The sequence below is a fragment of the Tripterygium wilfordii genome, chromosome 20 (genome assembly GCF_013401445.1).
Source record: "Tripterygium wilfordii isolate XIE 37 chromosome 20, ASM1340144v1, whole genome shotgun sequence".
Lineage (NCBI taxonomy): Eukaryota > Viridiplantae > Streptophyta > Magnoliopsida > Celastrales > Celastraceae > Tripterygium > Tripterygium wilfordii.
In genome coordinates this window covers 6,833,778-6,848,863 of record NC_052251.1, presented here as the reverse complement: position 1 = coordinate 6,848,863, position 15,086 = coordinate 6,833,778, and the positions used below count along the sequence as shown (strand labels likewise).

At 37.4% G+C, this 15,086-nt stretch overlaps 1 protein-coding gene and 1 non-coding gene across 2 annotated transcripts; one reads left to right on the top strand and one right to left on the bottom strand.

The window, feature by feature from the left end:
- Positions 1–10,561: 10,561 nt before the first annotated feature.
- On the bottom strand, positions 10,562–13,224 carry LOC119986894. Its single transcript, XM_038831586.1, has 7 exons — positions 12,895–13,224; positions 12,384–12,756; positions 11,686–12,300; positions 11,428–11,574; positions 11,290–11,349; positions 10,973–11,106; positions 10,562–10,690 (listed from the first exon to the last, which is right to left on the bottom strand). Exons 1-7 carry the CDS (start codon positions 13,222–13,224, stop codon positions 10,562–10,564), a joined length of 1,788 nt encoding a protein of 595 aa, XP_038687514.1.
- LOC119987607 lies at positions 12,740–12,846 on the top strand. Its single transcript, XR_005465494.1, has one exon. It is a non-coding gene; the product is annotated as a small nucleolar RNA R71 (small nucleolar RNA).
- Positions 13,225–15,086: the final 1,862 nt, after the last annotated feature.

The window sequence follows — 15,086 nt, the reverse complement described above, 5'->3', positions numbered from 1 at the left end:
AGTTTTGTGAAAAACTTCTGAATTCACGTGTTTTTGAGCCAAAATGACCCCAACTTATTTTGGAAACGACATAAGAGTTTGGGAAAGTATAAAAGGACATAAAATAGGGTTTTGGGGGTGTTCTTGGAGTTGGGTTTCATTCTCTACCTTGGAGGCCACCATCGGAGCTTGGAGAAGAAGATAGTTCACAAGGGGGTTTTCTCTCTCCTCTTTTTTCTTAGTTTTTATGGTTGATTTCCATTGCTTGATGATGTATCTTGACTCTATGAGTGGCTAGATTTCTTTTCTAGGGTCTTAATGTAACCAAACCTCGAAGATTCAATAAACTTGGTTTCCTTATTTCTTGATTTCTCTCTCTTATTGATTATCTATGGGTGTGCTTAATGCTTTTGGATGCTTGATCACCATCTAAATACTTTGTTGCCTAGATTGAGACCGGAAGGAGATATCTAGGGTTTGCCTCAATCTATAGATGACATGGGGTGCATGAACCATAGGAATATAGGTTCGTGACTTGTGCAATCGCTAAATGATTTCCATAGTTCTTAAAGGGTTTTTGATATATTTATCCGATGGTTAGGAACAACAGGGATTTATATTGAAAATATGTTTGATGTATCTAGGAATAGAACATTGAATAGGTTGGAAATCGATTGTCATTATTGAGAGATGAATTAGGGATTAAGGGACCAAGGGAGTTGAATTGGATAGGTGAGATGAAATTAAGTAGTCTAGTGCTTCCCATCTTTGATTAGATTTGTGATTACTTAATTGCTCTTTGTTCTTTTTAATTAGTTTAGTTAAAATCAAAACCAACCACTCATCCTTTTTACCCAATTTGCATAATTGTTGCTTGTTTGACATTGATTTCTATTGCCAACACATGCCTGGTGGAAACGATAATTTACTTATCTCTTTATTACTTGTGCGATTTTTGCGCTTACAATTAAATTCATATCACCTGTAATCAAAACTGGAAGATCCATAAGTGGGATTACTGCTATAATTAACGGTATGCACCTCGTTTTCTTTCTTTTTCATCCCCCGTCCCTTCTGATATTCTGGCTTCTCAAGCATCGGGATGCTAATGCTGATATTTCCTCTTTGTATGCATCTCTCAATATGTTCCCCTGCTCAGATCATTTCTCATAAACCTGCGTGCCCCCTCTAGCAATTTTTGATGTATTAGGTTCTCGGAGTGCGTCAATGAATGCGTTAACCAGTTCTTGTTCCGCCAAAAGGGGGTGTATCTGGGATGCTAGGTCTCTCCATCTATGGGCCCAATCCTGAAAACCTTCTCGTTCCTTCATGATAGTACACTGAAGGTCATAGATGGTAGGGACCTTCTCCATATGATACTAATACTTCTTAAGAAACAAATTAGCCAGATCCTCCCAGGTCTCAACAAAAGACGGATCTAAGCTTGTAAACCACCGAGTTGCACTCCCTGTCAGGCTTTCTTGGAAAAAGTGAATCAGTATCTTCTCATCGTGAACATATGGCTACATTCTCCGACAATACATGGTCAGATGATCTAGAGGAATTCCAGTACTATCGAAGAGAGTAAAACCAGAAAGCTTGAAATCAGGAGGAATGATCAGATCCTTCACCAGGCATAGCTTGTGGGGGATTAAAGCACCAACAAACCCAAATCCTTCAATTGAATTCATCCATTTTTTCATCTTTTTGTATTGCTCTACAGTATGACCCCTTCCTTCTTCCTCTTTAACATCTGCGGGTATGATGTATGTTTTCTGTTGGGAATCCAGTGATGGAAATCCACCATCTCGAGTTAGCCCAACTACTGGCGCATATCCTGAGAAATTCATTATCGTGTTGTCATAAGGCTAAAGCATGGGATCTTCTTTCTGTGCTGAGCTTTCAGCAACTGCTTTTCCTTTCATAAATTGTGACATCTGAGTAATCATCCTAGCCATTTGTTCTTTTAGATCTGAGATTTCCTGACTTTGCCTCTGAATCAGTTCCCTTTGTTGTTTGTTCTCCATCGTCCTAACAATTCGCAACTGTAATATGGTGCAATAAGGATGATGGTGATATGAATTAGTTGGTGTTTTTCCTTTTCTCTTTGCCACCTAAATGATGAGAACAATTTTTATTAGTTTGGCCAATTTTATTATTTATTCCTATGCATGATTGTGAATTTCTGTGTTCACTAATGCATATGAAAGGTATATATATGGATAGGTATAGGTGATTAACAAGTGTACAGGCATATGTGGACATGTATGGATAATTAACAAGTGTGCAAGTATATATGAACATGCATGGACAATTAACGCGTGTACAGGTATACATGAACGATTAATGAGTGTACAAACATATATGGACATGTGCGAGTGTACAAGTATATATGGACATGTTATGAGTATACTAACATATATATGACAAGTGTATAAAAGATGTACATATATGGTTCAATGAATGTATATATACAGGTATGCATCGAGTACATATAAACATGTAAATGAGGAATAAAGGTGCAAGGTATTTAAATGTACAAGAAATAAATAGAGTTAAGGATAGGAGAATCCCCCATTGTTTCTAAACAAAATCAGGTTCCTACAAACTTCTGAAGGACTCGAACCAGCTCTAAGGATTATCTAATGTGCATATAGGTGGCACTTCTAACTATAACGCGGCTACGCGAGAGACCACTGGATCAGATTAGTTCGCACCCCATATCTGGAAGTGGAACCCATCCCTCAATATCTTGAAGGGACGTCAATCCAGGAGGATGTTTTTCCTTGCTTACGTGAGGACAAAATCCATCAAAAGCAAAAGATCAACCCTCACTAATCACTAGCAGAACCCAGGTTTTATGGGCCATTTGCGTGCATATGAATAGTGATGTATGTGTGGGGGATCATACCGTATCCTTAACAACACTCAAATACTCATGTTTCATGAAGACCAAAAATCCAAAATCCTACAATCACGAACAAACACATTAGATTCCACAAAACTATACAACAAAATAAACACATGAGCCAAAAATAAGAAAACACCAACACAAAAAAGGTCAGACCCCTTTGGTACAACAATCAAGTGTCCCCAATGAAGTCACCAGCTGAAGCAACGGACATGAAAAACAATGAAGTCACCACCAATTGATTTTTAGGATGCAATTGGACATCCATTCTGGTTTGCTAGAAAAATGGGCAAGGGAGTCTATTGAGCATGGGGAAGGTGTTAGGCACCCCACAACTCCCGAAAACAGTTACCTTTGAATGTTTTCCTATTTGGTTCTAATTTGTTTTTGAGGAATGACTATATGTCCAAATTGTTTTAATGAGTTTTCCATATGCCTACAAAATCATGTATTATCAAATGGGTGGAAATGTTCAATTATTTTTAGACCAAGCTTTCATTTTGAAAATCCCATTTTGATAGGTTTTATTGGAATGTGATGAAAAATTCACTTGGAGTGGTTTTGAGAAAAAGGTGCACGGGATTACTACAGCCATCCCTGGCTTGGCCAAAAATGAATAAAAATCCCACTTAGAGTGGGTTTTGATGATTTGGAAAAAAGATGCATGGGATCACTTTGGTCATTCCCGGCTTGGCCAAAAATCGGATAAAATCCCACTTATAGTGGGTTTTGTAAATAGGATACAAGGGATCACTGTGGCCATTCTCGGCTTGGCCAAAAAATATTTAATGAAAAATTCCACTTGGAGTGGTTTTTGAAAATAATGTGCACGGGATCATTGGAGCCATTCTTAGCTTGACCAAAAATGTTTGTTTTGCTTGATCTGGATGTAAAATCCCACTTGGAGTGGGTTTTGATGACTTGGAAAAGAGATGTTTGGATAGGGTTTGATGGAAAATCTCACATTGGAGTGGGTTTTGATATTTTTGAAAAATGATTTTTTAGGGACTAGTTGATGCACCAAAAGGGCCAACAATCAAGGAAAAAGGTTCAATTCAAGTCTTACTTACAATTATGTTCTTCATGAGAAAAGAAAGAATTCATTTAAGGCTCATTGAATGGGCTAAATATCTTTAAACTCACCTTTGAGTTCTCAAATAAATTCTCCTAATCCCTAAAAACATATTTGTTTTCCGATTCCATGAAATTCAAATATTTTGAATGAATGCCAATGGAACCCCAATATCTTGCAGACTCATTGGTATTTAACCAAAACATAAGGATTCCATAATTTAATCTTGATGTGTTTATTAATGTGAGACGGTTTGGATTAATCCAATGACTAACGCATTGCGTTTTTTTTCATGGCACTCAAACAATCCTAGCATACATCTAAGAATCATGGCATAATGTGAGAATTCAAAGTCCTAAGCATACGATCTAATGCAATCATCATCCATATAATCAATTCCTAATGTATATATTCTTCTAACATCCAATAATATAATGTATGCATTTTTCACTATTTTCGCTACACTATTACAAAGTTTATATCTTTACAATTATACATGATAAATAATAAAATTAAAAAAATTATACAAATGTACAAAAAATCCAATATTATCCACGGGACTCATGGCTCAAATCCGGCCAAAATCCTCTAAGTATGCCCTCCGACTCAAGTATGGTCAAGCCGGGTCCAAACCCAACATCAAACAGAAAGAATGGTCAAATGGATACTCAAATATAATCAAGAGATCAAATTCACATCAAGTATCCATATACACATATAAACATACGTTGCATAATGCCATATATGGCCAAACCATGCATATAGATACATATATACACATGTATAGCCCGAACCATGCTATAGACACGTATAAACACATGCTATATATTCATATACGCACACACACATACAAACCGTAGATATATACACTCATATACCCACAAATGTGTATATCATATACATATATACAAACAGAGACATCTGAAACCAGTAAGGATTTGAACCCAGAGAATCAACATGAACATGAACATAACCTCAATCTTATCTTTGATAGCACAATCATTCATCATTATCAGCATAATTTTATCTAAACCAGATTTCAAGACCTACTAATATCACACACCAACCATCAAAACCCCGACATCAGCCCAACATATCATAACCGGGTATTACAGCAAATGTGCAAATCCATATTTCAATATCATACACAAATAAGATCCAATCCAGGGAAATCATAATCAAGTATCAATATCAACTTTCAACACAGCAAGTAATCGGTATCTTCAAAGCCAAATATCAAAATCAAGTATCAAAGTCTTATATCAGAAGCTAGGCATCAACACAGCATACAATGATCCAAACCTGAAAAATCAAAACCAGAGAGCGAATAATAATACCAAAACTGGGTATCTGATGCAGCCCACATGGCCCATGCATTCATGGAGAGATATGACAGGCACATGAATTAAGGATGGGATCAGCTATTCCTTCAATTCAGCAGACTACAAGGCTATTACTGCAATCAAGGGATCAAGAATATTTACATTACGTCTCTTCCGTTAATTTAACATTTTATTATTCGTTTATTGTTGGCCATTATTAGCTCATTATTATCTTGTTTCCAAAAAGGTTGTTTAAACCTCATATGCTCGAGTATTTATGCATGTAAGCCTCTAAAAGGCAGGGGCAGTTTTTGAAAGAAATAATAAAACTTGATATACAAGTTTTTTTTCCAATTCTTGAGCATTCATAGAATTCAACGAGAATTGAGGGCTTAATTTCGGTATTCATTGAATCAACGAAGTTGAGGCGGTTTACTCTGGTATTCGCTTGCGGATCAACTACTTGCAACAGTTTACCTTAGTAGTCAAGCATAAGTCAGGAATGCAAAACTGTGTTGTGGATGTATTAAGTCGTCAATCTTGTTTATTATCGATAATGCGAAACAAAGTAGTGGGGTTTGACTCCATCAAAGATTTGCTTAGCACGGATCCATTTTTTGCACCAATCCTCCTTCAAGTAGCAGCCTATGAACCTTCGACATTTTACTTGCAAGATGGATTTTTATTCAAGGGTGCTCAACTCTGTATATCGACATCCAGTCGTCGCGAACTCATTATTCGAGAAGCTCATAGAGAAGGCCATGTGGGTCACGATAAGACATATCAACTTGTTGCCACCTCCTACTATTGGCCTAGTATGCGACGCGAGATTAACCGCTTTGTGGAGGGATGCCATGTCTGCCAAGTTTCAAAGGGTATGGCTACTAATGCTGGCCTATACATGCCCCTTCCAATCCCATCGCAACCATGGACCTACGTAAGTATGGATTTTGTTTTAGGCTTACCTCGAACCCAACGAGGATATGATGTCATATTTGTTGTTATTGATCGCTTCTCGAAAATGGCACACTTCCTCCCTTGTAAGAAGACAACTGATGCGAGCAATGTTGCAAGTATATTCTTTCGTGAAATATACAGTTTGCATGGGTTACCCCTTTCAATTGTGTCTGACAGAGATACGCGCTTCTTGAGCCACTTTTGGCGCAGCACTTGGCGCCTCGCCAATACTAATTTGAATTTTAGTAGGGCCTACCATCCCCAAACGGATGGGCAGACGAAAGTGGTCAATCGTTCGCTAGGAAATTTGTTACGATGTCTTGTCGACAATAATCTGAAGGTTTGGGATTAGAAGTTTAGTCAAGCTGAATTTGCCTATAACTACTCCGTTAATCGCAGCACTGGGTATAGCCCCTTTTACATTGTACATGGCATGGTTCCCCGAGCTCCAATGGACTTAGCTGCTGTCCCAGATCATAAGCGTCCACATGGACGAGCTGAAGATTTTATTGCTGAGTTAAAACAGTTGCATCATAGTACACAACAACGGCTGCTTGAGTCCACGACAAAATATAAGCAAATGGCTGATCGAAAGCGACGTTCGGTGACTTATGAAGTTGGAGATTTCGTGCGGGCTATCTTAACAAAGGACCGCTTTTCACCAGGCGAGTATAACTAATTATCAGCAAGCAAAGTTGGCCCCCTTGAACTCCTTGAGAAGATAAATTCTAATGCCTATCGCCTCAAGTTACCAAGCCACCTTCGCACTTCGGATGTCTTCAATGTGAGGCACTTATGGCCAGTTCAAGATGACTCATCTGAAGGAGAACACAGTTCCAATTCGGGGTCAAATTTTGTCTCACCAGGGGAGGATGATGCAGCCCACATGGCCCATGCATTCAGGGAGAGATATGACAGGCACATGAATTAAGGATGGGATCAGCTATTCCTTCAATTCAACAGACTGCAAGGCTCTTACTACAATCACGGGATCAAGAATATTTACATTACGTCTATTCCGTTAATTTAGCATTTTATTATTCCTTTATTGTTGGCCATTATTAGCTCATTATTATCTTGTTTCCAAAAAGGTTGTTTAAACCTCATATGCTCGAGTATTTATGCATGTAGGCCTCCAAAAGGCAGGGGCAGTTTTTGAATGAAATAATAAAACTTGATGTACAAGTTTTCTTTCCAATTCTTGGGCATTCATAGAATTCAACGAGAATTGAGGGCTTGATTTCGGTATTCATTGAATCGACGAAGTTGAGGCGGTTTACTCTGGTATTCGCTTGCGGATCAACAGGGTTGAATATCACCATCATGCTGTAATTGCGTATTGATGTAATAATTCTCGCAAGTGCACAAGATTCCACGAATAGTACAATGTATGCAAGTACGAGGTCGATCCCACGGAGACTAGTTAATCTAATTTATGTACCTAACGTGATGAATGATTGAGATTTGGGGAAAAAAGGAGAATGATTGATGTAATAAAATTAAATAAAAACAAAGAAATAAAATTCAGATTTTGTATCCAATAAGAGAAGAACACTAGGGCAATGATTTCACCTAGTAATCCTATCACAAGCATCCAATTAACAAACACACAATTATGGTTCTGATTCAAGGGTTAATTATTTCTTAAATATGTTGGTTCGTTCGTTCGCGGTGCCAACAAATATTATTAACAATGGATTAATCTTGTTCGGTTCGCAGTTTTTAACCCAAGGCTAACAACTCATTATGATCTAAAGAACTATAACAACCAATCAATCCCCTAAACCTTGTTCATGGTAGTCGACAATTGATTTCCTTAATTTCAGTTCCACTAAGACACGTGAATTCGGTTCGTTCCTTAGTCCTAGCTAGATGAATCTAATTGAGCATTCAATTGGTGGCCAATCAACCAAACAAACAATAGATTATAAACATAGAAATTAAAGACAAGAATCATGAACCAAAATTATGCATTCAATTAATTGAAGTACTTGCAATAATCATACTAGGCTACATCAAGCCCTAGCAAAGAAGTTTAGCTACTCATGTTATAAGAACACAAGGAAACTAAATGTGAGAACATCATGAACCAAGAACAAAAAGAAAGAGAAAACTAGAGACAAGAACAAGAACAAAAGCTAGAGAATGTGGCACTCCAATTCGTGCCTTCTATTGTGGTAGAGGACTCCCTTTTATAGTGACAAAAGCTTCCTTCAATTAATGCCAAATTTCAATTCCAATTCCTTGTATGACTCGGTCTCTTTGCTTGCTTTTTCTTCTTGTCAAAATATTTCCTTCAAAGTCCTTCATATCAAAGCTTCCTTTTTTTGCCTTCCTTCTCTCACTCTTCAAAAGATTCACTTTCCTTGCTTAATTTGCTTGCCCGAGAAGTCTCTTTGAGTTGAACAACAAAAGTCCTTCCTTTGTCCTTTCTTTGCTTAATTTGTCTTCTTTTGATTTTCTTCTTATTCTTCTTTTTAGGAAACCCTCTTTTCTTGTTTGATTAGGATTGGACTTGAAATAATCCTTGAATTTGTGGGCTTCTCCGTTGGGCTTAAATCATAGGTCCAAGAAATACTTTTTTTCACCATTTTGTGCAAATTAACCTACAAACCAAACCAAAGATAAATTATGCAATATTCATGTCCATTCCCATAAATAGAGACAAAAAGAAGTGTAAATTGAGGTACAAAAAATATGTAAAATATAGTACGATCAAATACCCCCACACTTAGCTTTTGCTCGTCCTCGAGTAAAACAAAAATAAAAAACCTAACTCACTTTCGCAGGAATCGCGGTGGCACTCAGCATGTGACACAAGCCTTTAAACCCCTAGGTGTCCCTAGTGGACGAGTTATAGTCTCGTGAGGGTTTACCAGAACGACACCCACAAACATTTAAAATAGTCCTTCCAATCTCGCTCAAGCACCAAAGATGTCTTATAAACTAGTCATTAGCTAAAGAATTTCACAAAGAATCATGCTCAAATATATATGTTTAGAATTAGGCCAATATCAACACAACATATCTCAATCGAAATAGCGCACATTCAAACTCAATTTCAACTTCTCACAAGGAATTCTCTCAAGATTCACTCAATTTAGTGGTAGTAAAGTGTTTGCACTCAATTAATCTCATGAAAACAGTCCTACCATATGCTTGCTTGTCCACCCATTCTACACTATCAAAAACTTGTAACTTCATGAATCAAGAGGTCTTTATTCAAGGTTGTAATGGGGCCAAGGGTGAAGGTAAAAAGAAAAAGTGGTATAGGAAATCACAAAATTTCTAAAGAACTAGTAGAGCACACAAAAATTAGGGCATATATCATCTTGTCGGCCCAATCTTCATTCTCAATATTCAATACTCTACCAATTCTTCACAACTTCAAGATTTCTTTCACTATGCACATAAATTTTTTTCCTCTTTTATTCTTTTTTTTTTTCAGAACAATGTCAAATCATACTACATATTTTTCTTCTTCTTCTTCTTTTCTTTTCGACACATTAATGCACATGTGTTCGACATCAAATTTATTCTCCACCAAATAACATCCCAAAATAAACAAGAACTCCCCCACACTTAATTCTTTTCATCATCAAACTCAACATACTAAACACCATCATCACTTGAAAAATCTCATGGTATGCTCTACTAATTCCTTAAAATTAGGTAAGTAATTGTTTTTCGGGTTAAAGGGTAAGTAGATAAGTTTCATGAATAAAAAGGCTTATTTAGGCTCAAAGGGCTTTCTAGTGGATAAATACATTAGGGTATAGGCAATTTGGCTATAGAGGTATTATCCTAATGCCTCAATCATATTCATGTCATCACATGTATCAATATAGTCTCATAAAGGTTTAAAGCAAGTTCTAGAGAAACATATAATCATGAGAGCACACAAGAAAGAAATTGGATTGATTTGCATAATGTATCAGTCATATAGGCTCAAAACTCACAAGGGTAATTATGCAAGTCTACATCAAGTCTAAACATGCTTCTTTCTCAATCAACATATCATGTTAACATTGGCCCATGAAAATTGTGATTCAAGGTCAATTCTCGTGAAAATTCTCTTTACTAACAAACTAATTTAAGACCTAAACAATTTATGTCTCATCATCGCTTTGGAAGGAACTAAATTTTATTTTATTTTTTATTTTTTTTTCAAAACAAGCTATTCTCACCCCCACACTTGAATTATGCAATGTCCTCAGTGCATGAAATAATGTGAAAAATAACGCGGAGAAAAAGTACTGAGTTAGAGCGATACAACCTGACTGCGAAAACATTCGGGAAGTAATTCCCGCGTAGAATTCTTCACTGAGCCGCTGTCATAAAATCATCAATTTCTTCTTCATCTAACGTCGGATTCACGAACCGTAAAATTCTACAGAAACTAGACATCCGTATCTTTCTGTACATATATGGCTTGCATTCTGATTCGTCCTGAGTTGTCCCAGAAAATTGTTTCAATCCAGCGCTTTGGCACAACTTTTTCTTTCTGCAATTGATGCACAAATAGCAATTCAATTCAATGTGGGATGAGTGCTCTTCTATAATGAACTAAAATAATCTACAATAAAAAGGAACGAATTTACCGGGTGGGTTGCCTCCCACCAAGCGCTTTATTTAACGTCTAGGCGAGACGTAACTCTTCAAGTAGCTAAATTAGTGAACTTGGAATCCCACTTTTAGTTCATTGGGTTGTAGCCATCGCCTTCTTCTAACCACACCCAGTTCAACATCCAAAGTATGCCTTTTGTTACTCAGAATTGTAAGAGCAGTTGATTCCTCAAAAGGATCTGAATATCCTTTTTCCGTTTTTCCAAAAACCGCTTGTTGGAGGATTTTATCTTGGGGTACTTTCACAATTGAGGGGAACAACTTGTTAGTGGATAAAGGAAAGGACTCAATGGCGGGAGTATGCTTACCTCTCTCGTATGGCATGACTCTAGGTCGATTCATAGACTCAACCTCAGTTGGATGTCCTTCTTTCTCCACAATGTAATCTTTAATAGTGAGCACTTTCTCCATTGATTTTTCACCTTGTGCTGCCTTGGGCTTGAAGGTCACTGTTTCTTCATTATTTGTCATTGTTAGCGTGCCTTTATACACATCAATTGTCATCTTTGCAGTCTTCATGAATGGTCGCCCCAAAATCAATGGAATTTCTTCTCCATGACCTTGGCAATCTCGCATATCAAGTACTAGAAAGTCAGCCGGAAAAATTAATCCATGTATCTTAACTAAAACATCTTCTAGTACTCCTTTAGGATATCGAATAGATCGATCGGCCAATTGTATGCCCACAGAGGTCTTTTTGAGTGCACCTACATTCAAAGATTCAAAAACAGAAAGAGACATTAGATTAATTGATGCACCCAAATCCAATAAAGCATGTTCAAAATTTTGATTGGATATGCAACAAGGTATAGTGAAACTCCCTGGATCCTTAAGCTTTGGCGGCAACTTCGTTTGTGATATGGCACTACACTCTTCAGTTAGTTGAACCACCTTATTCTCATCCAACTCATTCTTTTCTTGCACAGCAGAAGGTTCCACGTCCCTCTTCGGGTTTGTCTTTTGTAATGATTGCACTTCTTCTTTATTTCTTCTAAGGTGTCCCGGAAACGGGATTGGAGGGACATAAGGTCTCACGGGTGGAGCAAGTTTGTCGGGGTCAGACCAACCATTCATGACTGTACATCGTGGCTGTTCTTTTGCTTGATATGTGACAATCTTGTTCGATATTACTGATATTTTCAAATTATAATCAACAGCTTTCTGTTCTCCAAAATCTGTAGCAACTCGGCTTTGCTGCTCATCACAAACGGTAATTGCCATGGCTTGCTCTCTAGTGTTCGGATTGATCTCAGTTTGACTTGGAAATTTTTTGGCCTCTCTTCGACTCAATGCCTCTGCAATTTGCCCCACTTGAGCCTCCAATTTCTGTTGACTGATAGCCAATTGTCGCACCATGTCCTCCAATGTGGTGGTAGGTGGATTGGCTTGATTCTGGGTGTTTTTCCAAGAAAAGTTTGGATGTGCCTGGAAACCTGGATTATAGGAGTTAGAATAAGGATCAAACCTTGGATTCCGATTGTAGGAGTTCATCATATTTGCTTGCTCTTGCACAAACTCTGGAAATCCACTCCTTGAGGGCATGTAATGGTGGCATGGCCAGGAACATGACATATGACACATAGCTCTTGTTGAATTGTACGCCCATTCATCGCTAGAAGCATGTCCAACTTACTAGCAATGGCGTCAACCTGCGATCTCGGTGCAAAAGTGTCGGAATTATTAAGTTCATACACACCAGCTCGCTTACCTCTGACTTTCGAATGTTGCGTCTCAATAGCTAGTCTCTCAAATAAATTTTGACATTCAGTTGGGGTCATATTCCTAATCGATCCCCCTGCATAATTATTAACTGCAGCTTTGCTATAAACTGTCAGTGCCTTGTAGAAAATACGCATCAACACTAATAAAGGCAAAGCATGATGGGGACACTGAGTTAACAGGTTATTAAACCTCTCCCACGCCTCAGAAAACGACTCATCAAGTTGTTGTTCAAATTGCATGATTTTGTCCCTGAGAGCATCAGTTTTCTGAGTTGAGAAAAATTTTTCTAAAAATTTATTTTGTACCTCAGTCCATGTCGCCAGTGAACCCGGCCTCAAACCATTAAGCCATGTCCTTGCTTTGTCCTTCATAGTGTAAGGGAAGATCTTCAACCTCAAGTGCTCTTCAGTAACTCCTGTAGACAAAGACATGCTGGAAACCATATTCAAAATTTCACGAATGTGGCTAAGTGGGTCTTCCGAACTTAGACCATGAAAAGAAGGCATCATGTTAAAGTGTATGGTCTTGAGCTCGTAGTTCCTAGCTGCCGTCGGAAGTACGATGCAAGATGGAGATTCTGGAATGGTGGGGATGTCAAGATCACCCATCGTTTCGGCTTGCACAACCACCGCCATTACTTACAACCTGAAAAATAAAAAAAAAATAAAAAAATTTAAAAAGAAAGCTAAGTACACAATTAAACTAAACTAGTCCCCGGCAACGGCGCCAAAAACTTGATGTAATAATTCTCGCAAGTGCACAAGAGTCCACGAATAGTACAATGTATGCAAGTACGAGGTCGATCCCACGGAGACTAGTTAATCTAATTTATGTACCTAACGTGATGAATGATTGAGATTTGGGGAAAAAAGGAGAATGATTGATGTAATAAAATTAAATAAAAACAAAGAAATAAAATTCAGATTTTGTATCCAATAAGAGAAGAACACTAGGGCAATGATTTCACCTAGTAATCCTATCACAAGCATCCAATTAACAAACACACAATTATGGTTCTGATTCAACGGTTAATTATTTCTTAAATATGTTGGTTCGTTCGTTCGCGGTGCCAACAAATATTATTAACAATGGATTAATCCTGTTCGGTTCGCAGTTTTTAACCCAAGGCTAACAACTCATTACGATCTAAAGAACTATAACAACCAATCAATCCCTTAAACCTTGTTCATGGCAGTCGACAATTGATTTCCTTAATTTCAGTTCCACTAAGACACGTGAATTCGGTTCGTTCCTTAGTCCTAGCTAGATGAATCTAATTGAGCATTCATTTGGTGGCCAATCAACCAAACAAACAATAGATTATAAACATAGAAATTAAAGACAAGAATCATGAACCAAAATTATGCATTCAATTAATTGAAGTACTTGCAATAATCATACTAGGCTACATCAAGCCCTAGCAAAGAAGTTTAGCTACTCATGTTATAAGAACACAAGGAAACTAAATATGAGAACATCATGAACCAAGAACAAAAAGAAAGAGAAAACTAGAGACAAGAACAAGAACAAAAGCTAGAGAATGTGGCACTCCAATTCGTGCCTTCTATTGTGGTAGAGGACTCCCTTTTATAGTGACAAAAGCTTCCTTCAATTAATGCCAAATTTTAATTCCAATTCCTTGCATGACTCGGTCTCTTTGTTTCCTTTTTCTTCTTGCCAAAATATTTCCTTCAAAGTCCTTCATATCAAAGCTTCCTTTTTTTGCCTTCCTTCTCTCACTCTTCAAAAGATTCACTTTCCTTGCTTAATTTGCTTGCCCGAGAAGTCTCTTTGAGTTGAACAACAAAAGTCCTTCCTTTGTCCTTTCTTTGCTTAATTTGTCTTCTTTTGATTTTCTTCTTATTCTTCTTTTTAGGAAACCTTACAATGCCCTCTTTTCTTGTTTGATTAGGATTGGACTTGAAATAATCCTTGAATTTGTGGGCTTCTCCGTTGGGCGTAAATCATAGGTCCAAGAAATACTTTTTTTCACCATTTTGTGCAAATTAACCTACAAACCAAACCAAAGATAAATTATGCAATATTCATGTCCATTCCCATAAATAGAGACAAAAAGAAGTGTAAATTGAGGTACAAAAAATATGTAAAATATAGTACGATCACGTATCAAAGTAGGTTTTAAAACCAAATATAGATGAAAGGCATATATGTACAATAAGCAAACCAAGACATTACAGCCCGACATGAACACAACATGCAAACAAATACATCCAGATCAAACCTCACAACCAAGAGAAAATCGGCATCACCATCATGCTAACAGAGCCTCACAAATCGAAATCGGTCATAGTTTAAGGAAGCAAAACCGAAATGGGACCCGAAAAATATAGAAACAAGATCAAAGAAAAAGAACCAAGGAGATATACCAAGGATTAAAGTATGAATGGATCATTACCTTCTCCCATTTTTTCTGCTATTTCTCTTTGATTTTTCTCCTCCCGATCTCTTCTCCAGCAGTGGTGGATTCACTTCCCAA

Excerpts from the sequence above, each read along its gene's own strand:
- LOC119986894 (XM_038831586.1), bottom strand. The coding sequence starts at position 13,224 with ATGGCGGTGGTTGTGCAAGCCGAAACGATGGGTGATCTTGACATCCCC. Across the intron at positions 11,575-11,685 it reads AAAGCTTAAGGATCCAGGGA|GTGCACTCAAAAAGACCTCT; the intron begins GTTTCACTATAC and ends CTTTGAATGTAG. Across the intron at positions 11,107-11,289 it reads CAAGCCCAAGGCAGCACAAG|TACCCCAAGATAAAATCCTC; the intron begins GTGAAAAATCAA and ends CAATTGTGAAAG.